The 26525-nt window shown below is 37.5% G+C and overlaps 1 protein-coding gene across 6 annotated transcripts in view; it reads left to right on the top strand.

Annotated features, from left to right (window-relative positions):
• Positions 1-26525, top strand: part of UBR5 (ubiquitin protein ligase E3 component n-recognin 5) — a 139769-nt gene that overhangs the window by 79793 nt on the left and 33451 nt on the right. For 5 of the 6 annotated variants that reach the window (XM_040494151.1, XM_040494149.1, XM_040494147.1 and 2 more), the window contains exons 17-36: positions 170-313; positions 410-521; positions 1001-1155; positions 1402-1599; positions 5775-5985; positions 7161-7287; positions 11269-11420; positions 11847-11942; positions 12268-12391; positions 15707-15804; positions 17017-17165; positions 17686-17777; positions 18893-19039; positions 19127-19245; positions 19328-19454; positions 19544-19673; positions 21000-21160; positions 21282-21521; positions 25540-25663; positions 26265-26376. In XM_040494151.1, coding sequence (XP_040350085.1) covers positions 170-313; positions 410-521; positions 1001-1155; positions 1402-1599; positions 5775-5985; positions 7161-7287; positions 11269-11420; positions 11847-11942; positions 12268-12391; positions 15707-15804; positions 17017-17165; positions 17686-17777; positions 18893-19039; positions 19127-19245; positions 19328-19454; positions 19544-19673; positions 21000-21160; positions 21282-21521; positions 25540-25663; positions 26265-26376 — 2818 coding nt within the window. The remainder of the gene's footprint in view (positions 1-169; positions 314-409; positions 522-1000; positions 1156-1401; positions 1600-5774; positions 5986-7160; positions 7288-11268; positions 11421-11846; positions 11943-12267; positions 12392-15706; positions 15805-17016; positions 17166-17685; positions 17778-18892; positions 19040-19126; positions 19246-19327; positions 19455-19543; positions 19674-20999; positions 21161-21281; positions 21522-25539; positions 25664-26264; positions 26377-26525) is intronic. The other variant, XM_040494152.1, reaches the window with a different exon arrangement.

Raw genomic sequence — 26525 nt, 5'->3', positions numbered from 1 at the left:
CCCCCCCCCCCCCCCCCCCCAGTTCAGGTTAATTTTATAACTTGGTGATCATTAAAGAAATAGAAGAAATTAAATGCCTTCAGTATTAAATTAGTTCAGTGAACATAATTTGCATATTAATTTCATACAAGTCGGTGGTAATATTCAGCATATTTACCTGTACTTCCAGGTGCTAAAAGTGGATGGTGCCTATGTTGCTGTAAAATTTCCAGGAACATCCAATAACACAAACTGTCAGAGCAGCTCTGGATCAGATGCTGACCCTTCTTCTCTCCTGCAGGATTGTAGGTTACTTAGAATTGACGAACTGCAGGTAGGTGTAGAGGGATCACTCAGCAGGTGAATGTTGGCACTGACTACTTGAGTGTGTTATGGTTTCTGAGAGCAAGGTTCCTTTTGTGACATGCAGGTTGTCAAAACTGGCGGGACACCAAAAGTTCCTGACTGTTTCCAAAGGACTCCTAAAAAGCTTTGTATACCTGAAAAAACAGAAATATTGGCAGTGAATGTGGATTCCAAAGGTAAAGATTTTGTAACATTTTCACCTGGCATACTTTATATCCTATTAATATTTGTGTAGTAAATGGGTGTAGGCTAGGAGCTGCCTGGGTGGCTCAGTTGGTTAAGCGTCTGACTTTTGATTTCAGTGCAGTTCCTGATCTCAGAGCTCATGAGATAGAGCCCTGCATCGTGCTCTATGCTGACAATGTGGAGCCTGCTTGGGATATTCATTCTCTCTCTCTCTCTCTCTCTCTCTCTCTCTCTCTCTCTCTCTCTCTCTCCCCCCCCCCCCCCCCAAATAAATGAATATACTTAAACAAAAAAAAGGGCATAAAATAAGTGATTTGGGGTGTTGGAAGTTTTGTTCCTTGTGTATAATGTTATGGAATGAGATAAATCACATTTCACATGTGACCAGAGATGTTAAAATTTGGCAGGTACTTACTGGAGGTTATTAAAGATGCATAAATTTTTTTTTTACATTTATGTGTTTCTGAAGGTGTGCATGCTGTTTTGAAGACTGGGAATTGGGTACGGTACTGTATCTTTGATCTTGCGACAGGAAAAGCAGAACAGGAAAATAATTTCCCTACAAGCAGCATTGCTTTCCTTGGCCAGAATGAGAGGAATGTAGCCATTTTCACTGCTGGACAGGTACTGAGGCTTAACTTTTACTTGTGAAAACTGATGGGACAACATTAGCATTTTTGTAAAGCCTAAAGTTGGGCTCTAATTTGCTTGTTATTAAACTACTGAAGAATTTAGAATATCAAGTACAATTAATACTGGGTTTCTTATTTGGTTAGCATAATCTAATATGAAAATAAATATACCTGTTGTAAAAATCAAAGATCCATTTTTGGTTGGGAGCCAGATTTTATTATTTTCCCTCTATTATAGGAGTCTCCTATTATTCTTCGAGATGGAAATGGTACTATCTACCCCATGGCCAAAGATTGCATGGGAGGAATAAGGGATCCTGATTGGCTTGATCTTCCACCTATTAGTAGTCTTGGAATGGGCGTGCATTCTTTAATAAATCTTCCTGCCAATTCAACAATCAAAAAGAAAGCTGCTATTATCATCATGGCTGTGGAGGTAACTTGACTTTTGAAACTACTTGACATTTTAATTCACATGATACTGCTAGAAACTAGGGAAACCAATCAAATAGATTATTTGTTGACCCTTCTCTATAGGTGGTAGGAGTTTATTAAGACAAGAGAGATGAGTGAACCGTATATGGCAGTGTAAGTGTTTGAGTTAAGGCGTGCACAGTGCTGTAGGAGCACAAAAGGGAGGGATATCAATCAGACTGTGACTGTAGAGAAGGCTTCTCATAGGAGGCGATGCCTGAACACAGCTTTGCATAGTCAGGGGTCTCCTGGACACAAGGTGAGGGCGGGAAATGTTATCCTTGGTGCCAAGTCTTTGTGAATCTTAATGTTTTGGAAGACCACGTACATTGTTGATATAAACAGAAGGTAGGGCTTATATGGGTCAAGTGAGTGGCAAGTGCAGAGACTGGAGAAAGGCACTGGGGTACCTGTGTGCTAACCTAAGGGGTGTGAGCTTCCCCCGAAAGCTAGGAGAAGGATTTTAAACTGGCTTTTTAAAAAAGGATTAGCAGTGGGTGGAGAACAGAAATGTAGAGACCAGATAAAGAAACAAAGTAAGCTTGAAATCTTGGAAATGAAGAAGAGGGAATGGATTTCAGAGTTCTTAAGAAAGTAGATTCTCTAAAGCTTGGTGCCAGTCTTCAGCAATAAATGAAAGGAAGGAGTTATAAAGCTTCTTACTTGGGTGTGGTTGGTGGGGAGAGGAAAAATAGGAGGAACAAAATGAATGCTGGAAGAGGATGAGTTTAGTTTTGAACATGTTGTAGCTGAGGTGTTTATTAGATGTGGCGGTGGTACCACTGGAACTTATTGGAGCAATTTGAGCAGAGATTGACCTGATTTGACTTAACATTTTCACAGGATTGCTGCTGACCTGCTGAGAATAGTAGGGGACGGTGTGGAAGTAGGGAGGCTTGTGAGGGGGGCTATTGAAACAGTCCGGGTGGGAGGGGAAGGTGGCTTGGCCCAAGAAGTAGAGCTGTGAGGGAGAAGGGATTCATTCAATTCTAGGTATATTAGATAGGCTGACGGTAGAGCCAACAGGATTTGCCAATGGCTCAGTATAGGGTGTCAAACAGAGGAAGCAATAAAGCCAAAGATTCTGAAGGAATGAAGTTGGCATTTATAGAGATGGAGACTAGGGATGAAGCAGATTCAGGAGGGAGGAGGGGCAGACAACAGGAATTTGGTTTTAGACATGCAGAGTTTAAAGTGCTTGTCAGATAGGTATCCAAGAGAAGGTGGTAAATAGTTAGATGTGTAATTCTGAAGACCCGGAGCAAGACGGAGAATTAGACATAGGAGCCTACAGTACATCCATGATATTTAAGAGGAATTACATGGAATGAGATTACCAAGGTTGTGGAGAAGAGGTCTAAGGACTGAGCTGTCAGAATAGCATCAGCATGTAAATACAGGGAGATAAAGAGGAACCTGCATAAGAGACTGAGAAGGAGCAGCATCCATGGGGTTGGAGGAAAACTAGAGTGAGTGTTGTCTTGGAAGCCAGGTGACAAGCATGTGTCAAGTAGGATGCAGTGATCAACCATGTCTGGTGATGCTGTGGGCCAGGCGAGGCAAGTGCTGAAGAGTGACTGGGGATTTGGCTCCATCTGGGTCATTCTGGACAGTAGGGATGAAAGCCTGATTAGAGTGAGCCATGGAGAAAATGGAAAAAGAACTAGAGATCAATATGGACAGCTCTTGTGAGGAGATTTTCTATAAAGGATGGAAAGTAGAGCTTAGTATGAGGGCTTATTTACCCTTTATTAAGTTGGAGGTGAAAGCAACTTGTTAGAATTGCACCTAAAGTAGTCTGAATCCAGGTACTCCTGAGAGCTTCCTGTGAGCCTTGTGTATAGAGACACAGTGCTTGTATTCTTAGTTTAGTTTTGATTGCAACCTACTAGACTAGAGGTTATAGACTGGTAGGAGTATGATTCAGGAGGTGGCCATGGCCTGAAGTTGGCCTCTAGAAATAACCTTCATATCATTTTAAAATTCGTAATTGGTTGCCAACATTTAAAAACCACAGGATTTATTTTTAAAATCCAGATTTTTAATTCTTAAAAAATGAGAATATCTGGTAACATTGGGCCACCATAAAGCCATTAACGTGTCCCCTTTAGAGGCTGTATGTGGTCTCTCCAATTTATTGCAGTTCCTGATACTTAATTGCTTGGAGTCTAAATGTTGCCATTTATTTATGATGCAGTTTATGTTATCTTTTTACCCCCAGCCTCCTCCGCTCATTTGTATTACTTCAGATGCATCTGTAGGCATTTGGTTCTGTGACCCCTGCAGTCTGTCAGCATCTCAAGGGTAAAGATAAAATGTGTCGTCATCCCATGGGTAGGGGTAAAGTGTGCCATCATTTATCTTTGTACCTCAGCGAGCAGGGCTTGGTGCACAGTAGACCTGCAAGAAATGTTTTACTGAACTCTCTCTGCCTTTTGCTGTAAGAATAAGTGACAAATACAATATATAGTGATGCAGAGTAGACTCTTTTGCTTCTAACACAGTCATTGTGGTATTGATAACTCTCAGGGTGAGAGCCCATATAAAGCAGGTTGGAGATAAGGGTTCCCTGTAGCTACTTCCAACCGAATGACTGATTGGCTGCTTGAAAACATTTTATGTCACAGAGTATGCAGCAGAATATCTTGACTTTATTTACTTTCAAAAGTAGTGTGCTTTTTATTCTTGGGAGAGACTTTGACATATTCTCTTAGCGTATTAATTACTGCATATATGTCACTGGACTTGGGCAAGTTTAATCTTGTGTGTCCCACCTCATACTTTTGAATTGGAGCTTACCACGTATGGGGTCACCTCAGAGTCTTAGTGCGCAATCACAATAGCCTATCTCAGGTACTAAAATGTGGCAAATACTGGAAATAGTTTAACTGTATTTTTTGTCTTGCCTCCACCCCTTACCCACCCCTCCATACACTTTGGGGGAGGGATGGGATATTTAAGTACTTTGGGAGAGAAGTGGCAAGTTGTTCAAATGCACCGTTCTTCTTCCCTTTGTATTCCCCAACACTCTTTTCCCAGTTCTTAATTCTAGTTGCAATTTACAAGTTCATCTGTAGTCCAAAACTAATGCTTTATATTTAGTCCAATAAGTGTCCCTTAACTATAGCGTTACATTCTGAAAGAAGTACATTTGAACTCCTTGATATGTTCATGCTGTGTCTTAGTCTGTTCAGGTTGCTATAGACTGACTGGCTTATAAACAACAGAAATTTCTCACAGTTCTGGAGGCTCGAAGTCCAAGATCAAGGCATGGGCAGATTTGGTATCCGGTGAGGGCCCACTTATTGTTTCATAGACAGCCATGTATTCTCATATGGTGGGAGGGGAAAACACTGGTTTTTTTTCAGCCCCCATTAAGGGTATTAATCCCATTCATGACGACCCCACCCTTGTGACTTAATCATTTTGGAAAGGTCCCACCTCCACACACCATCACATTGGGGAATAGGTTTCAACATACGAATTTTGGGGGCCGTAAATCTTCAGTCTATAGCATGCTGTTTCTCATGTAATTAATGACATGTTCTGTAAATTATTAATGCTACCATGTCTTTGACAATGAAGTTACATTAGTTGTAACCTCTGAGGGATTGCACCTGTCGTGGTTTCTGGGGGAGTTGAAGGAATTGGTTTTCATGTACTGCAGTGTGATACAACGTTTATGAGCATAAGGGGGTATGTGTAAGCCTGTATAAAATACACAGAATGTATACCCTTTGCTTAATTGGTTAATAGTACTATTAGGGTTCTAATTTGATAATTACATAAGAAATAATATAGACTAGGTGTCGGCAAAATGACCTGCTGGCCAGATCCAGCCACTCCCATTCATTTGTGTATTGTGTATAGTGGCTTTCCCACCACAGCCGCAGAGTTGAGTTAGTTGCAAAAGCTGAAAATATTTACTGGTCCTTTACAGAAAATTTATACACCCTTCTCTATTCCTGTGAATTGTACATTCTCCTTAAAGGGCACCCTTAATTTTAACTCCTTTGGCAGGCTACCTGAAATTGTCTCTCCTTACTTGCAGAGCTGATTATATTATTATGTTTTTTTACATGTGTGATGTGCTATTCAAATTCATTGAAGTTTTTTTCGTAATTTGTCTGAGCACAGAAACAAACCTTAATGCAGCACATCCTACGCTGTGACTATGAGGCCTGTCGACAATATCTCATGAATCTTGAGCAAGCGGTTGTTTTAGAGCAGAATCTACAGATGCTACAGACGTTCATCAGCCACAGATGTGATGGAAACCGAAATATTTTGCATGCTTGTGTATCAGTTTGTTTTCCAACGAGCAATAAGGAAACTAAAGAAGAAGAGGGTGAGAATAAGAACTATAACAAGGTCTTTAAAAGGAATCTTAGGCAGTTTTGGGGTGCCTGGGTGACTCGGTTATTTAAGTATCCAACTTCGGCTCGGGTCATGATCTCACGGTTGGTGAAGTCAGGCCCCACATCTGGCTCTGTGCTGACAGCTCAGAGCCTGGAGCCTGTTTCGGATTCTGTGTCTGCCTCTCTCTCTGCCCCTCTCCTGCTCACACTGTCTCTCTCCTTCAAAAATAGATAAACATTAAACTTTTAAAAACAATAATAGGAATTTTAGGCAGTTTCGAAAATAGAACACTGAAAAGGAAATTACTATGAAGAATTTTTGTGTACTTTTTCTGTTTTGTAAAATCTAGGAGTTTTGACATTTCTTAGAAGGTGAAGATGCCCGTCTTCTTATTAGGATGAGTATGTAACATAAGCAAATAAATTTTTATCCGTGTGTTTTGTTGTCTTGAATTCTGTTCTTTGATAAATACAGACATTATATGCAATGCTTAAAATGAGATTTAATGATTTTATAATAACAGATGACTTTTATTACCATGAGAATTATGTAACAAATTAAGGCAAGTTATATTGAAGCCATCTTTATCCCAGTTTTCATAATGTAGAGGGAAAAATAACCTAGTGAGTTATGAGATGTTTTTGGAAAAATAAGGTTTTTTGCCATAAAGGTTTTAGTTGGCTACATGAAGGGGAAATCTGAGAGTCTAAAAGTGCAACTGGGTGATTCATAATGTTTTTCTTGATTTTGAATTCTGCCAGTGACATTCTGTGGCTGCATTTTTGAGTGGTGGTTTACTTCCTTATCATTAAAGGGGGATGAGTAGTATATAAACCAAGACTGAGGTACCGAATTATGGGTCTTTTTCTCCCTTGGTAGTGAAAGCTAGATTTCAGTCTACTTATGAATAATCTTATGTTTGACCTTTGGGGGTTGAAAGTTAAGGCAGAATAAGGAAATAACTCACATATTAAAAATCGTAGTTAAATCTGTCTTCAGTGTCTGTTGCTCTAAGGAGGAAAAAATTAAGCTATTCATTACCTCTAGTATGTGAATTAGAGCACTAAAGTACAGAGTAGTTAGCATTTAATGGCCTATACATACTTAATCTCTTAATTATTTTTGAAGTTTAAATTAATCCTAGTTTTTTCTCTTGTATTTCAGAAGCAGAGCGCTCTGAAAGAAATACATTTGCAGAAAGGCTTTCTGCTGTTGAGGCCATTGCAAATGCAATATCCGTTGTTTCAAGTAATGGCCCAGGTAATCGGGCTGGATCATCAAGTAGTCGAAGGTAATGTGATTTTTACCAGGAAAGTTTAATTGGCGGAAACAGAACCCAAGTTCAGAAAAATACATCTTTCACCTATCATTTGCATGAATTGACAGGTCCTTTTGCTTTGTTTTTGTTCCTCCAAATATCACCCTGGGAAAAAGATCTGATAATATCTAATTAGATTTTAAGTGTAGAACAGTAGGACCTAGGATGCTTCAGAAACTTGAGATAATTTAGGCATGTAGTTCAACCTTGATTCTTTGGATGTGTTTTAAGTTTATCACCCTTGTTTCCTAGGAAATTACTTTCTTTAGTTGGAGAACAAGTAATAACAATAATGGAAAGAATTTCAATCTTTTATTTTCAGATTACTTATTTAGATCAATTTCTCAGATGTCTTAATGATCTGGGAAGAAACGAAAGGCTGGTGTGTATTATGAATGTTTGGTATTTAAAATTTTCAGCTCTCTGGGCTGTGGGATGGACAAACCTTAATAACATTAAAAATCACTAGGTGTTTGAATAGATGAAGAATATAAAGAATTCAGGATATAGTTTTTTTTTTCTTTCCTTTTCTTTTTTTTTTTTCTGAAGGAAAAAGCACATGTATATTAGACACGAGAGCCAGAGTTCTTGGACACTTGACAGATCACTGACGGAAACACTGCTCTCTGTGCTAATGTGATAGGTTGTAAAGTCTACTTAAAGTGAAGAGTCTCTTTGCCTATTTTCTGTTCCATATCCAACTTTCCCTTTAAAAATGATTCTTCTAAAATTGGTACCAAGTTGATAGCTTCCCGGGTTCAAAAATATCCTGAAATGAAATTTATCAAAAACTATTTATGGGTGACCAAATTGTAATTTAAAACAGTACAAAGACCTTATGTAGACGATACAAAATGGAAATTATCACCAGCTTATTTGTTTAGGACTACACTAGGCAGACAAAGTGTTTGGTCTAAAATGGAAAGCAACTTAAATTCTTCTTGAAGAAATTAGTGTCTGAATTATTTCAGGTATTTCATTTCCTCAGGGAAAATACAGGTGCAGATCAAGTTGGACTCTGATATGGTTGGTCCAATGCCAGTGCTGCCATCTTTTTTTCATGTAAGGATTATTTTGAAGGCAAAGACTAAAAGGAGCTTCAAGAGTGGGTGATGTGTTGCTCACAGAAATAATTTGCAGAGTAAGCTCCTTTGAGGCATTTGCCGAAGATTTCACTGCAGTGCTCTTAACCAGTTCAAACTCAGGGCTGCCGGTTGAACAGATGAAAGCACAGGAGTCTTATTATCCACGCCGGGCAGTAGGAAGTCCACAGACTCTGCTTCATTGAAGTGAAACCCTCCTCTAGCCTACAATGGATTTTCTAGGCGATGCCCCTTGATGAGTATGCAGGCTGGGATTCATGAGCTGTAAGCTCAAAACTGATGCAATTTCAATATTGAATGGAGTACTGTTAAATGTCTTCAGATGATGATTTGACTCAGAAGTTTTGTTATGTGACTCATAGTTCCTGAGTACAAAGGGCAGATTTAGTGGAAAGCTTGATTGATGCATCTGATTGCAGGTGTATGTACTCTAGAGATTGTTAATCTGGAAGACACATGACCTTCGCTTTTTTGTCACAGTGGTATGTTTGAACATGACTGGATTCTAAGGCTTCTGTAGCATGGATATAACGTGCTTACAAAGAGGAAATTACATCATCCTTGAATTCTTCCATATTGTCAGAAAATACGATGACTCCAGGCAAGCCTATCGAAGAAATGTCAAAACTCTGAATCTTAGCAGCCAAGGTGGTATCTCCTCAGTATTGTCCTCAGCCACTGAGGATACAGGTGAATCTTCATGAATTGTGTACAACATCTTGAAGAATAATTTTCTTTTTTTTGTTTTTTGTTTTTTGTTTTTAAAGAATCTATATGAGGAGCTGGGCATTGTACTTAAAAATGTTCCCAAGACCTAATGAAGAAAAGAGGTTAAGGACAATTTTTTAAAATGACAAAGGAATGACCCCCTCATTTAATATTGAATTGACTACATCACAACAACAGAGTTGGGAGTTTGCAAGTTCAAGATGAGACTATGGTCTCCACTTATCTTCATTTTATTCTTAATCTGCTCTAAGCTAGAGGTTGGAGAATAGCCCACATATGTTTTTTGGCCTGTGCACGGTTAAATTTTTTTTTTTTTTTCTTTAAAATTTGAATGCCTTCACATGAGCATGTATGCTTCTAGTTTGCCATTACTCCCCATTTCTTACACCTGACTGCCCTTTCCTCAATTGATACTGCCTTCCAGGCCCAGGAGGCATTGAGTTTGTGACCCTGATGTAAGCATTCTTCTTAATAGGCCCCAAACATGTATTTATTTTCAGGTTATATGCAGTGCCTCCCAGCTACTACTGATTTTTTTCTCTATTTTGAGTAAGACACATTAGGATACCAAGTATATATATTGAGCTTAAAATTGTATAGGAACATCACAATGTGAACAGTCACCCTGGTGTGTGCTGTTAACTGGTAAGGAGACTGCCTTTCTCTGTGGGTGATGTCTTCGGACAGGGAAGTGACCTCGACTGACATAATCCCTATGTCCTGTTCCCCTCCATATTATAAAAACTCAGATATCTAAATTGCGAGAGAGAAGATCTCGATACCATAAAAGAATTACTTGTAGGTATTTTTTGATAGTGAATACTATAATAACTAATACATTATTTAAGACATTAAAATTTACTTTGCAGAATCTTCCAAAGAATGTTTCTGTTCCCAGAGGTATATCGTCATACATAAGCTTTATAAAATAGATGTGTTCTTGAAAGTAGCCTCTAAAGGAAATTTTTGTAAAAGTTTTAGAAAATTTGTCCTTTTGAAATTGAAAGTGTATCAATATGGAAAAACACATTTACCCTCGGATTACATAACAATTATAATTAGAAGATTCAAACATTAATAAAAATCTTTCTAAATTACTTATTTGTAGACATATATATAATGCTCACCTGGTAAGGTGGTAGGTCTTTCACATCAGAGAAATGTTGTGTCTGGGATTAAATCTGCATGGGAGAATGAAGTCCCTTATGTGTTGCCTGGCCCTTATAATTGAATTTTTAGTCTTTATTCATTTAGAAGCTCTAAAATTGTGGCTGACGGAAAGGATTTGCCTCATATGCTCTCTCTTTAATTGCTGTTAGTTCGTAATGTGTTAATTTTGTAGGCTTTGTAAGCTTTTATTCAGAGGTATAGATTTTTATACAGGTAGCTACCAGTTCCCCTAACAAGGTCTGTGTTTGTGATTATTTCCTTTTCTTTTTAGTGATGTGCACACCTGTGTAGTATTTTTTTTTCTTGTATAGCAGGAGAAAAAAAAATCACGCCCAGACATTAATCTAACACATTTTATAAGCTCCAGTTGCATTAAATTCCTTGGGATACAAATTGTACTGTTAAAAAAAACTCCTTTTTTTTTTTTTTGGGTATAAAAAATAAATCTAAATTGGTCTTTGTTTTAAAACTACTCACTGTGTAAACAATTAGTTTAATTGTTTTTGAGATCACAGCAAAGGGATTTTATTTAGTGGGCTAACAATATCGGTTTTGTGCTACTTAGTATGTTTGCTGATGTCTATTATTAAACTTAATTCTCACTGATTATAAACAGGGGACAGAAATTTTTTTGTCTTAATGTTCAGCTGTTCATTTACCTTAATGTATGAAAGATTATTTCCTAATCTTCACCGTAAGTTTTGTTCCCTGTGCTTAAGTTTGTGTGGGAGCTTAATATAGTGGTTTTAGTGCTGAACTGGGTACTAGGGGCCCCCCGTTTCATTTCTATCCCTCACTGACTTTGTGATTCCAGAATTGGCATTTGTACTTCACTTCCCTTGCCTGGAGTATTTGCTTATAGAACAAACTTTGATCTCAGATGAGTTCTGTACACCTTTTCATTACATTTAGCCATGGTAGTGAGCTCTGATTTTGTCCCATGTTCTTCTAGTTTGAGGTTACGGGAAATGATGAGACGTTCGTTGAGAGCAGCTGGTTTGGGTAGACATGAAGCTGGAGCTTCATCCAGTGACCACCAGGATCCAGTTTCACCCCCCATAGCTCCCCCTAGTTGGGTTCCTGACCCTCCTGCGATGGATCCTGGTAAGATCTGTTATTTTATTTAGCGTTTAGCAAAAAAACAAGGTCCTGAGAGAAAGGAAATTGAACACTTGGATGGGATATTTAGAAATCTGAAGTATTTAAAAGTAGCATAATGAGCAAATTGTAACCAGTTTAGTTGCAAAGATTTGGTTTAAGGGGTTTATAACTTAAAAATTAAAATTCTAGAAGCTGTTTTATTGAGATAATATATTTCCACACTGGCAAGAAGCTAACTAGTAATACATCATAACAAGTCAATAATTCAGAGGATTCCTTCTCTCATAATTTGGAAAACAAGTTTCCACTTAAACCTCTGTCCGATTTGACCTTTGGCTTGCAGAGAAAAGCCTTAAGGCCAGTTAAGAGAAAATGTTAGGGATATGTTGCCTATAATGATGTACATCCTGCTGTTCTGTTTACTGAAAGATGGTGACATTGATTTTATCCTGGCCCCTGCTGTGGGATCTCTTACCACAGCAGCGACTGGCACCGGTCAAGGACCAAGCACCTCCACCATTCCAGGTGAGAATCTGTACTATTTTATCTGCCTAGGCATTTGGATTTCTACAAAGCCACACTTTATCTCAATGAGACTTACCTTGGCTTGAGAAACATCTAATTCTCTGAATTAGATCTTCATATGTCAGTGAGGTTGTAGTGTTGTAAAATCATTTGGGAGTTGTAAAATGTGTTGTGTTTAAATTCTGTATAATGAAATTAGCAGTTTATTGCTAATACTAGAATATTTTTCTGTTGGTTTATTTAATGGTTCCTTGTTAATGTTATTTCAGAATATTCTTTTCACTCTTGTTTACTCTTGTTACCAAATGGATTTGCTTAATTACAGGTCCTTCCACAGAGCCATCTGTAGTAGAATCCAAGGATCGGAAGGCCAATGCTCATTTTATATTAAAATTGTTATGCGACAGTGTTGTTCTGCAGCCCTATTTACGAGAACTCCTGTCTGCCAAGTAAGAAGTTTAATACACTTTTTTTAATGAATTTTTTTCTTTGATCTTTATTTATTTTTGAGACAGAGAGCGTGAGAGTGGGGAAAGGACAGAGAGAGAAGGAGACACAGAATCTGAAGCAGGTTCCAGGCTCTGAGCTGTGGGCGCAGAGCCACATGCGGGATTTGATTGTACAAACTGTGAGATCGTGACCTGAGCCAAAGTCCGCCGCTTAACCGACTGAGCCACCCAGGCGCGCCTAATATGCTTTTGATATGAAGATCTAGCTTAGCTCCTTTTACTGTTTAAGTTGATGTTGCAATGTATGGGCAACAGTTATCTTATGTGAATTTAAACTAATTGATCAGAATCTAGCATTTATTCCCTCTGTAATTAACTAAGCTCTCTTCAATGAAAGACTCCAGTATAATACAGTGCACACTAAATGAATACAAACCAATTTTACGTAAGTTTGATCAGGAGGTGTGTGCGCGTGTGTTAAAAAATCACAGCATAGCTATTCTCAAATGTGAATTCATAAATTCCATCACTGTCACCTGGAGAACTTAAAAAATTATACAGATTCTTCCCCAAACTTTGCAGCAAAAGTATGACTCAGTAAGTCTGGGATGGGGCCTGGAATCTGTATGCTAAAACTCTGTGGATGATTCTGATGGTTTCTTTGGAAATCTTTTTGGACTTGCAAAATCATGATGAGATTATGAAGTTTTTGATAAGTATTATGTGGTAAGTGCTCACTAACCATTGACAGAGTATAGCTCTGCTTTCAGCATGATTGTTTATGTTCCTTTACAAATTCATAACAATAAGCATTTTTATAAAAGTTAGCTCTTATCTGTGCCAAAGGATTAACTCTTCCAATTCTAGCAATAGCTGTCTGGAGTAGGTACTACTATTCCCATTTTATATTTGAAGAAATGGTCTTAGAGATTAATTAACCCACTCAGGGTCACAAAACTAGTGAGTGGCTGGAATTCCATCCGTGGTCCATGTCTTAATTCCAGAACTGAGACTCCCAGGCATCACCCTTAAGCAACCTCTCCATATTTAAGTACAAGAAGGTGTTTTGAGTTTTTTATTATTAAGGGCAAGGAGATTTTTGTTTAAGCCTTATTGACCTTAGGCCATAATGAACATAATTTGTGAACTTATTACTTTAATGAAGGCCGCCGCCCCCGCTAGTAAAATAAGTCACTGACTTGGAAATAAGTTATTATTACAGAAGAAGCTTACTAACTTATTAGTGGTTTGAGGCATAGGTAAAAATGGTATATATGCCAATATATTCTTTCTGTTTCAGAAAGGTATATCTTTCTATTTTTATTTCCTCACTTGACTATTTGGTGTTTTTTAAGGGTATTATCTTTGTACAATTTGTTCAGTCATTTGGTGTTGTCTCAAAATTCATTGAATGTTCTTACTTCCTCTCTATTTTTAATCCATTTTGCATTTCTGCAGTGTGTTTCTAGTTCGCTAGTTATTTTAGTGCCCTTTCAATAGTAGTTGCTTTCCCCCAACCCCTTTTCTGAGAAAATACATGAACTATTTGGAAAACACTGAATACGTCGTTCTATTAATAAGCTGGTACTGTTGAAGACAGCTTTGAAACAAATTAGAGGAAAGGCAAAGTTCTTTTGCCCTTTAGTTAATAAGCATAGGAATTCTCAAATTGGTCATTTGTTTCCTTTTTTATATTACACATATAGGAGAATTTCCTGGAGTTGCTAATAAAATTTTCCAAGTGGTATAACTGGAAATTGGTTACCATACAGATGACCCAGTTAAGAAAGGTTCTTGGCTTTAATTGTATTTGGCAATATATAAAGTATTAGGAGAATACTTCAGAGCATTGAATCTTAGTTTGAGAGCATGCCTGTGATGGTGATGTGTGTGTGTGTGTGTGTGTGTGTGTGTGTGTGTGTGTGTGTGTGATGAGGATGAAGGATTGTTTAAAAATACATTATTTCCAATTTAAGCATTCCGTACCCCCCTTCCTCCCAAGTCCCTCCAATCCTAGGTGTGGGTGGTTGGAGTTTGCTTTAATAATATAAGCTAAAGAAAGTAAATTTTGGTAAAATCCTCCTGGCTAGTAAAGATGTAGAGGACTTTATTCTCAGCTGGCTCATTCTTATCTGAGCAGGGAGGTAGTATGAAGCTGGGGGAATAGGTAGGGAGAAGAGTGAGCAACAACATAAAAATGGAGAAGTATAAATACTTAAGGAAACAGTGATGCATCTGATTAGAAGTGGAGGATTAGGAGAGGAGAACAATAGCCACTGAATCTGAAGAAGTAGGTTAAAGCCACCACTTTGGTCTCTATTCTTTGGGCTTGAATCCTCAGATGGCTTTGGTTAGACTATAATAGTATCAAAGTGGGTTTATAAGAATAATAACGTGATGGTGGCATAAAAAAAAGGAGTAAAATAGGTAAGAGTAGAGACTGGAGTTGAGGCTTTGTTTTTTTAGGTCTACCTGTTGCCTTTAGTATATGTGTTATAATAAACTGAACTGGAAAATGGAAAAAAGGGATTAGATGCAAGAGCAAAAAATTGAGTTAGAAGGGGGACTTCATGAAGAATCCAAATTTTTTGTCTTAGTCCCCAGGAACAGTGATGCTGTTGGCCGACATAGGTAGAGAGTGGGTTTGGGGAGAAAGGTGATTTTAGTTGTTAGACATTTTGAAAGTGCAGTATCACTGGGAAATCCTAAGTAGACTTACCAAGTAAGCAATGTAGATGTTTAAACTGTGTTATCATCATAGAAGTGGTAGTTGCTTTGGTGGATCAGAGAGAGAGAGAGAGAGGCACAGGTGGTTGAGGACTAAATTTGGGGAATTGCAAAGGATCCAGGAGGGAATAGAAATTCAGTGAAGAATATTGAAGGTACATTTTTAAGAGAAAATACATAAAAATAGCTAACATTTATTGAGTACATTTTATTTGCTAAGCAAATGAAAAGCTTTTAAGTAACAATTGGCTTAATCCTCATCACAATTGTATGAGATAGAGCCTGTTATCACCACATCTAGAAAATATTAGTCTGACTCTAGAGCCCCTGCTGATTTATTTTTTAATGTCACTAAGACCAAGAAAGGAGACCATGGTTGAGAGAGACAAGGATTCTTAGACAGGGGCTTCCTTTTTTACATGTGGTAATAGGAGACTAGAAAATACCACCAGGGATTTCCTTTGAGTGGTAGGATGTTATTTAATACAACAAAACGACTTTTTTGCTTCATCTTGAACATTTCTTTTATAATGAAGAAAGGAAATATTTAAAAATTAATATTTTTATGCATAATTTTTCTCATTTTAGGGACGCAAGAGGGATGACCCCATTTATGTCAGCTGTAAGTGGCCGAGCTTATCCAGCTGCAATTACCATCTTAGAAACAGCCCAGAAAATTGCAAAAGGTAATTTATTACAAGTCCTAAAAGAGTTGTTTATTTTTTAATTGAAAAGATTCTTTTCTACATTTATTATACAATTAATCAAACCTAATTTTTGCATGATGAAATAATTGAGTAGAAGCTATCAAGATAATTCTTTTGTGTATTTGTGTGTGTAAAATTCACGTTTGTACCTTTTTCAAGTATATTGTATTTTCGAACTTTCCACCAAAAAACAGCTGGTATAAGTTTTTAAATTAAAAAAAAAGTGCATGATGGGTAACGTAATGACTTTCTTTTTAATTTTTATTTATTTTGAGAGAGAGAATGGGGAGTAGGGGAGGGGCAGAGAGAAGGAAAGAGAATCCCAAGTGGGCTCTGTGCTGTTAGTATAGAGCCCAGTACAGGGCTTGCTCTCCTGAACCGTGAGATCATGACCTGAGCCAAAATCAAGAGTCAGGTGCTTAAACCAGCTGAGCGACCCAGGTGTCCCATGACTGATCTTTTGAAAATAAAGACAGGTTACTGATAGAACCTGCCAGTGGTTAACTGTTGATCATGATACAAATTTATGGAAATAATAGGCCAGATTTCTTATTGTTCTTCCTTCTGACTTGGAATTCTTGCTTAATAGAAAGCAGTAAGGAATATCAGTTCCTACACCCAGCCTTTAGAAGACTCTAAAATTTATGTGATTGTCTATAATTTATTAAATAGAGCTAGAACTTGAATCTTAACTGCATAACATAGAGCTGTGTATTCAGCTGAGGTGTGGTGTATTGTTGTCATGTGGTTATGAAATAATTACAGTTTGCTTTATTTTGCACCAGAACTGACTGGATTTCCTTGCATGTTGACTTGTATATCAGTTTTGGGTTTTTTTTTTAACGTATATTTATTTTTGAGAGAGCAAGAGAGAGTGCGCGCGTGGGCATGGGGGAGGAGCAGAGAGAGGGAGATAGAATCCGAAGCAGGCTCCATCCTCTGAGCTGTCAGCACAAGAGCCTGATGCGGGGCTTGAACTCAGTAACCACGAGATTATGACCCGAGCCGGAGTCAGATGCCCAACCAACTGAGCCACTCAGGCACCCTGTATTTCAGTTTTTAAAATTAATATATAGTAGTTTTGATTTATACTGTGTAAATGTTAGAGCTTTTGCATTTGAGTAAAGCAGTAGCTGATTGTGATTAAGGCCTGTCTTGGTATGTGAACTACTGTGTTCTTAATCTTTTTAGCTGAAGTATCCTCGAGTGAAAAAGAGGAAGATGTGTTTATGGGAATGGTTTGCCCATCAGGTACCAACCCTGATGACTCACCCTTATATGTGTTATGTTGTAATGATACCTGCAGTTTTACATGGACAGGAGCAGAGCACATTAACCAGGTAGGCCGTTTTAGACTTCTTTGTATTTATGCTGTCTTCAGGTATTCTTTTCTTTTTTCCCCTTTCACCATTACTAGAATTACAGTTCTATAGTTCTTAGCTCTGGAATTGTGAGTCTGATATTTCTTTTTATTCTGAGTTATAAAATTCTCCAAAGAAAAATAATTTTTATTCCCAAATAAGTGAGGCAAAGGAGATGATCATTACATTAGTTATTAGATATATCACGAAAATTAGAAATCTTCACTCAGTAGCATAATTTGATTCACAGCTCTTGACACAGATTTTATAGCTATAGCACCTTTTTGGGGGTGGTGATATGAATTATTTTTGCCCTACTGATAAATATCTGATTTCCACTCGTTGTACCTCCAGTGCTGTACCCGTTTATGATTCTGTTTCCATAGCACATTAGCTTTGCTCTTCTTTCATTGTGATGGACTTTAGAAAATACTAGAAATAATTAAGCTAATGAAATGTACATTATGTTCTTCTAAGAAATAAACCCTTCTAATTGTAGGATATTTTTGAGTGTCGAACTTGTGGCTTGCTGGAGTCACTCTGTTGTTGTACAGAATGTGCAAGAGTTTGTCATAAAGGTCATGATTGCAAGTGAGTACAGTTCTAGTTTTCTTTAATTATATAAACTGCTTAGATTCATATTGCTGTATTAAAATAATCTATGCCAAGGTAATGTTTTATTTCATTTTTCAGGAAGCATAAGGTTTTCTCAAGTTGTTCTCTTTAAGCCAGTTTATTTATTAAAATGTGGTTCTTGATTTAAAGTGTACTTTGAAATGTTGTTCATTTGCTTTTGTCTATATTCTCTCTCCAGAGTCTCAGTCTATAGTAGGGTCTCCTAGCAGGAGATCATAACAGGTATTAAATGAAAAATGGTGAATGTTTGGCCTGTGCTTTATTTACTTCTTAAAGTGAATGTAATAACCTTTCATCCAGCAATAGAGTTACCATGGCTAGTGTGTTAATTTTCACAGACTTAAGAAGCAATAAAATACTCCAGCATGAACATTTGCAGTGCCTTAGAGTCTCAGCAGAGATATCAGCTATAATTGTGCCACAGATATGTAGATGTTACGGTTAACAGAGAATTGGTTTCTAAAAACCATCTGTTGTGCTTTAAAATAAATGATTATATAGGACAAGTAGAAAATGTTTATAGATATTGCATTGGTGCTTATTTATTACTTTTATTAAAAGAACTTTGGCTAATATGTTTTTCTTCCTTAATTTAAACATCTAAAAGTGAATCTATTCATTGATTGCTTAGCAAGTGCTGTTACACACTAGATATTTGAGTGGTGGTGGACAAGGGAGTCTCTGTCCTTGCAAGGTTTACAGTCCTATCGGGACACAAGCAAGAAACATTTGCTCATAAGGGTTTTAGGGCTCATTAGACGCACATAGGAGGACCACTTACACTGAATGGGGGCTATAGGGAATTAAGGAAGATGTTCTGGAAGACGTGACTATATTCAAGTCATTACAAGATCCCTCAGGAGAGTTGCTCTGTAGACTTCATGCCACTAAGTAATACTTGTAGTTAAGCATGCTTTAAGAATTGTTACACTTTGCATTTAAATATTAACAAGGGTTCTATCTTGGGTCAGTAAGTTATATCTCCATAATTTCAATAGAGAGCTTTGTGGTTTTTTGTTGTTTTTTTTTTTTAATTTTGTTTTTTGTACTTGTGTATGAATTCTTTCTAGACTCAAACGGACGTCACCAACAGCGTATTGTGATTGTTGGGAGAAATGTAAGTGTAAAACTCTAATTGCTGGACAGAAGTCTGCTCGTCTTGATCTACTTTATCGCCTACTCACTGCCACTAATCTGGTCACTCTGCCAAACAGCAGGCAAGTGGGGTTTTTTAGGACATAAATTGGAAAAACACAGCACATCTGAGTAGCCCTCCCTGCTCACAATGATGTTCCATTTTGCAGGGGAGAGCACCTCTTACTGTTTTTAGTGCAGACAGTTGCAAGGCAGACAGTAGAGCACTGCCAGTACAGACCTCCTCGGATCAGGGAGGATCGTAATAGAAAAACAGCCAATCCTGAAGGTGGGTGAGTCTGACAATTGTGACCCATATAAAAAGGATTTTATTTATTTCTGTCTTACCCACTGTTTCTTTTTCTGCTTAGATTCAGATATGCCTGATCATGATTTAGAGCCCCCAAGGTTTGCCCAGCTTGCATTGGAGCGTGTTCTACAGGATTGGAATGCTTTGAAATCTATGATTATGTTTGGCTCACAGGAGAATAAAGACCCGTATGTATTCATTAAAAACGTTTTAGATTTATGTATTTCCCCTGTTAATGGAGGTGATTACAATGCATTGTCTTTCCTTCCCCCTCAAGTCTCAGTGCCAGCAGTAGGATAGGCCATCTTTTGCCAGAAGAGCAAGTTTACCTCAATCAGCAAAGTGGCACCATTCGGCTGGACTGTTTCACTCATTGCCTTATAGTCAAGTGTACAGCAGATATTTTGGTAAGTTCTTTGGATGTTTGTTTACAAGTACATTAAAAGAATGTTTTCTGACTTAGTTTCCCATAATTTTATTGATCCAACCTCCTAAGTACTGATAAGGTCTAATTACACAGTACATTCAGGGGAATGGAATTTGGGGGTGATTTAAATATCTCAACACAGAAACTCCTTTCATTCTAAACAGAAATCCTAAAATGTGCTAAAAATATAACAGTATATAGAAATGTATGGAGCAGTGTTCAAAATTGACTCAGTGCAAATGTTTTTTTTTTTAAGTACGTACTCCTTTTTGCTCTGAAATTAGAAAAGAATATAAATCATAAAACCTAGTGCTGGTGAGGTTATGGGAAAAAGAACACATTCAGACACTGATCGGGTGGCATTGCATTGGTATTCTTTTAGAAAACAACTTGGCAATAATATCACAAGCCATAGGAATGTCAGTGCCCTCTGGGGCGCCTGGGTAGCACAGTCGGTTAAGTGTCCAACTTCAGCTCAGGTCATGATCTCACGGTTCATAGTTTTGAGCCACATCGGGCTCTTGACTGTCAGCATGGAGCCTGCTTTGGATCTTCTGTCCTCCCCTCTCTCTGCCCCTCCCTCGTGTTCTCTTTCTCTCTTTCAAAAATAAACAAACATTTAAAAGAAGAAAGAAAATCCGTGCCCTTCGACTTATCATAAAGAAATAATTTGTGACATGAGAAAAAAGATCATGTTACAGAATAATAAAAAATATAGAAAAGAAATACTTGATGGAGCCAATAATAGATTATTGAATCAAATTATAGCCCAGCCACTTGCTGAAATGTAATGCGGCAATTTAGAAATAAAGGTTATTTTAAGTAACATTTAAAAACCCCAAAATAACATGAAAATTGGATGTTCTCTATAATTAATATGTATATGATAGATGATGCATAGAAATGAGACCGAGAAAGTAACAATAAAAATGGTTAAGTGAGAGGGATGGGATTATGAACTTACTAATATAAATATTTGAAACTACTTTGCTGTTTCAATATGTACCCTATAGTGAGTGAGATTATTCTTTCTCTGATTTGATATATTTGTTATTTTTCTATGTATGATACACATAGAACTAGAAGACTAAAAACGGAAGACATTCGAGGCCTACTGTAGGTCAAAGACATGGTAGGCATGGGCATAAATTAATCAGTGATATTAGAAGTGTTTTGGTAAAATTTATTTTGAGATTTTTATTATGAAATGGTAATATTGAAAAGGTGTTTGAACTTTTTGCTTTATAAATGCCCAAACATCTTAAGAGATGTCTCAGCATTAATAGAGTTATTACAATTTTTAAAGCTTTTAGATACTCTACTAGGTACACTCGTGAAAGAACTCCAAAACAAATACACACCTGGACGTAGAGAAGAAGCTATTGCTGTGACAATGAGGTTTTTGCGTTCAGTGGCAAGAGTTTTTGTCATTCTTAGTGTGGAAATGGCTTCATCCAAAAAGAAAAAGTAAGACATCCTTTTTGATCTGAGCTTTTCTATCACTTTACACACATTTTTTGTGGTAATGATAACATTGTGTGTATGAAAAGATTTCATAAAAGATTCCTATTTTTTCCTTTTGCTTCAGTAACTTTATTCCGCAGCCAATTGGAAAATGCAAGCGTGTATTCCAAGCACTGCTACCTTACGCTGTAGAAGAACTGTGCAATGTAGCAGAGTCGCTGATTGTTCCTGTCAGAATGGGGATCGCTCGCCCGACTGCACCTTTCACTCTGGCTAGTACTAGCATAGATGCCATGCAAGGCAGTGAAGAACTGTTCTCCGTGGAACCACTACCACCACGACCATCATCTGATCAGTCTAGCAGGTAAATTTCTATCTGGTAACAGATTCTAATTAATTCTTTCTTTGGAAATGTCACATTTGGCTTACTAAACCTTTCTATTAGCACTCTGGAAGTGTCCATGATCGTTTATGTAACAAATGGTGAAGATTTTATTTTGTTTGAAACCTGTGAGAGCACTTGAAAAATTATACATTGTGCCTACACATCTAAGGTAATAGGCTTATAGTTGTAGGTTTTATTTTTGGTTGGAAAAGCACTGTTTTTATTATGCCAATAAAGTAATCTGGTAAGAAAGTTCAGACTTCTGTAGACATACTTCCTGTCTAGGGGGCGGGCAGGTTGTTATTCTCAACAACCATATTGTCTAGGAGAGGGCTAAAACAATTCATCAACTTAATATTTCTAGTTTAAGATTATTTATTTTTTAAATTTTACTTATCTTTCCCATTGGTAATTAGACTGTAAGCTTGTTGAGTCAGAATGTTTAGAAACGGAAACGTTTTGGTGTCTTTTAGCACAGTGCTTTATTAAATATGCATGCAAATTACTTGGGGATTTTATTAAAATGCAGAGGCAGATTTTGGAGGTCTGGGTGGGGCCTGAGGTTCTGTATTTGTTACAAACTCTCAGGTAGTGCCAATGTGCTCACGGTTTAGGGGTCATACTTTTGAGTTGGAGGGCTATAGTGATCTTTAGCAAATACTTGTTTATTTGGTTTTCTCACGTCTGATTCTGTTACTGTGTGTAATCATAATGATGTTTAATGAAGATCTTTGGGACTTAAAGACCCTCTTCTTCTTTCCTGGAAAACATCTCTGTGATACTAAGGCACACCTTCCTTATTAAATTTAGCACAATTTCCCTAGACTTCATTCCTGGGTTTCATCTGAGTTGATTTGTTCAGTATTTGCTCTCTCACTGTTCTCATTATTCCCTGTGCCAGTATGTATCCCAGCTTTTCCTTTGTCAGGTCTCCTAGGATACCCTGAAATGTAAGTCCAGGTTTGTCTGTCAGAGCTTTCTCATGGTAGCTTTGTCACTGATAGGCTTTCAGGATTTGCTGGAAATGGTTACGAATCAAGCTGTATATTTTCAGACTTGCTAAACATACCCCATCATCCAGTGATTCTGTTAGCAAAATCTGCTTGGGCGCCATATGATGTCTGCTGAGCCTGATAGCCCTGTGAGGAGCTCCCTGGTTACTTAAGTGGTATTACTTTGTGTTTATGTTCCGGAACATAAACACTTTTTATCTGTTGAAAAGATTTTTGGGGTGATCTTCACTTGAAAAAGTGCCCATCAGCCTGTTCTTACTAAGTATCAAGATTTTTGTGTCCCTTTGCCCTGCTTCTTAGGCTCTTTATTTAAGTATTGTGCATTCTTCAGCTCTCCACTTTATCCCCCTTGATTGATTAAGTCTGTCATGTCTTCCCAGAAGGAGATCTCATTGGATCATCAAGAAAGATCATAGTGTCATGTTTTCTTCAACTGTTGATATAATGTAAAAGTCCTTCATTACTATACGGTGCAATCACTCCCTCTTGTAAGGATGTATTTTGATCAGTGTTTCAGGCATGTCTTAACTAAAAAGTACACATTTGACTAGTCTCTGCGATTTCCCTTGTGTGGGGTGGTAGGTGGTATATTATCACTCCACTGAACGTAAAGTTTTGAGTTTAGTATTTTTCCTTCTTCTGTCCCTTCCCTTCACCTCTTTAAAACTCTTAATGTCCTTATTAATCAACCTGTTTCTCTGTCTCCATGCCTCATAGAAAAACTGTTCACTGAAATTTTAATATGAACTAGGAACTTTTAAGCGTTGTAAATGCATCACCTGTTTTAATCTTCCCAATAACTCATAGATAACCACTATCATCCTAATTTTAAAAGTGAAGAATATGAGACTCAGGTTACTTGTCCAAGGTCATACAGTGATTAAAGTTTAAACATATTTAGAGATAATTCTAGGCGGATATTTACCTTTTTCCTATATTCCTGAATATTAGATGGCACTGTAAGGGGAGATAATTGCTGTTTGGTCCTTATTGATAGTGTTGAGACTTTGGATTAATCATCACAAACCCACCGTACTTTACAGTACAAATTGCAGTCCTAAACTTTCATGAGCGCAGGTTTGTAATTAGAAGTTCCCTGAAGAGGGGCACCTGGGTGGCTCATTGGTTAAGTGTCTGACTTTGGATTAGGTCTGTGATCTCACAAGTTGTTAGTTTGAGCCCCGCATTGGACTCTCTGTTGTAAGCATGGAGCCTGCTTCAGAACTTCTGTCTCCCTTTTCCTCTCTCTGCCCCTCCCCACCGTGCTCTCACCCTCTTTCAAAAATAAAACCACCACCACCACCACAAAAAGTTCTCTGAAGAGATATTTTTCCTGCCCCATCCAGCCATGGCTGGTATAGATAGGTAAGTCTCTTGAAGTAGGTTACCCTTTCCCGATTTATGTTTGGCTTTATTTACGTGGGGGGGACAGAACAGATTTCTATGCTGTAGAAGCTTTATACTCCAGACTGTCTCCTGTGAAATCTGTGGCTTCTTGGAACCCTTCTTGCCTAAGAGACATCAGCAGATGCCTTTGGTGTTAATGGTGGCACCATTGCTCTCAAGCTTATTCAGTACAATTGTTTCCCTTTATCACCAGGATAGTTGTGCTTTGTTTTTAAATATTTAATGTATTTAGGTGTTCTACACCAAGAGGGATTTCTCTTCAGTTGGCAAATTGCTGAAACTAGAAGTTCCCAAAATTTGGAAGTATTTTAACAACTCCTGTTAGGGCTTCAGGACTATAGTTGTGCCAGGAAGTCTAGTGGGAAAAAAGTTGAATCGTGGTATGAAGAAAACTGAATGGGGGGTATCATATATTTTGGGTGTTATTAGTATTATACATACTAAGTGCATAACTCCTTAATGTTCTTTGAGGGGACGATAGATCTTGTGGATGTTTGTTTCAGGATTTTTTTTTTCTTTTTAAGGAATACTAATTAATTGTGGCTTTACACAATGTTGACTTTTTTAATACTGGAAATATTGAAATCTTAGTTTGGAAATACCCTTTTTTATCTCTTCAGATTTTCTTTGGGCTTCCTCATATGTTTTGTAATTCACTGGCTCTGTGAAGAACCAGTTACTTAAATTTCTAGTATTAAACACTATATTGAGACTACTTGTGTATTTGAAGGTGGAGAGTTTGAGTGGATTCTTCATGTGTAACTGGTTTGATTCTTATTTCTAAGAGCAGCTGAGGTGAGGAAAGAACAGGATCAGTGTAAACACGTTTAAAGGTCTTTAACATTTCTTAATTTGTAAATAAAGGATAATAGTAGGTCATAGGATTATTTAACAACCATCTTCTGATCTCTGACCTGCATTTTAAGCTGCATTCTGTCATTCTCCCCTTCCTTTTATAATGGAGGCATCTGTCTTTTCTTGGCTGTTTGTTTCCAAGGCAGATTTTTAAGGAAGTAGAACTTTTTGGCCACCCACCTTTTGTTATGATTCTATTTTCAAATTCATACTTTTCAACTAATGTTTTCCCTCTACATACGTAAAGTCAGTGGTTAATAAGCTGACGCAAAGTAGGTCATGTCAGATCTCTTAGAAGAGTAGATCACTTGTAATAAGCATACTTATCACCACCATTCATACTTTGTTAATGGATGAATGCTGCTGTCGGAGCCTTTGGAAGTTGAGGACTGTTGTTACTGAAAGCAGTGGAGAAGGAAAAATATTTCCTGGAGATTATTTCAGTGGGAAGGACTCATGTGCTTCAGTTATGTGCGTTAACAAATATGAAATGATTTACAGAAAAGTAGAAATAATTCTGAGGTTTCTAAGTTAAATCTCTGTGGTAAAATTAATTTCTCTGGGGTCCATATTTTCTGATCTATGGATTATTAGTTTCCAAGAATTTTTAGGTCAGATTTAAAATAACATCCTAGTAAGTGGGTCACACCGAATGACACTGAGAAGCATAAAAAGTGTGCCGTGTGGCAGCAGTGGCCTCATAAGCTCCTGATTCTCCACAGCTCCAGTCAGTCTCAGTCTTCTTACATCATCCGGAACCCACAGCAGAGGCGCATCAGCCAGTCGCAGCCTGTTCGGGGCAGAGATGAAGAACAGGATGACATTGTTTCAGCAGACGTGGAAGAGGTGGTTGTAATTGTTTTAATTGTGGTAGATGAGAGGCTTTTATTTGGGAGGGAAGAAGTTTCACTACTAGTAGTTTACTATCATTACATGTGTTTGCTTCTAACGTTTAGAGTTTTGTTATGTGTTCTCATTTGTGGTTGTATGTGTTAAAAATACTTTAAATCCTTGATTTAGTGGATAATACAAAACTGGAAACAGAAGCTTGCTTTTTACTTAGGGTTAATAGACAGGATATCCTCAATGTTAAAAAAAGTTTTAGTAGTTTTGTGCAGTGTATTTGAAGGCAGAATGGATACCGCATATTCATTAGGTAAATTTTATTACTGTGGAAGTTAAAAAAAAAAACATACACTTTCTACCCAGTTATTAAACGATTAATTTTAAGGTTCTGCACAGGGACGACAATTATAAATTTTAGGATATCTGACATAATTTTTGATTGCAAGTTGTCACTAGCCAACGATTTTCAAACTCTTGACTGCTAATAATCTCTGTAGTTAGCGATCTTTGTATTTAAGTTTACGTTGCTGTGGAGGAACACTGGTAGAGATGTGGGTTTATTATGTACTTTGATTGTCTACAAATGAGATTCTGGATTTAGGTTGAGGTGGTGGAGGGTGTGGCTGGAGAAGAGGATCATCATGATGAACAGGAAGAACATGGGGAAGAAAATGCTGAGGCAGAGGGACAACATGATGAGCATGATGAAGACGGTATGCAGGTTATTTGAGAAATTATTCAGTATGAGTACATCAGGTATCTTTAAGGATATTAACAGAGAAAAGCCCCATTTGACTGTAATGTTCAACATATTTTCAGCCTAGGGATTCTGTAGCATCTGTTTCAAAATTTTAGGAAGCAG

Source organism: Herpailurus yagouaroundi, unplaced genomic scaffold, assembly GCF_014898765.1.
Source record: "Herpailurus yagouaroundi ecotype Mexico unplaced genomic scaffold, PumYag 186, whole genome shotgun sequence".
NCBI classification, from domain to species: Eukaryota; Metazoa; Chordata; class Mammalia; order Carnivora; family Felidae; genus Herpailurus; species Herpailurus yagouaroundi.
This window is presented reverse-complemented; position numbering and strand designations above follow the sequence as displayed.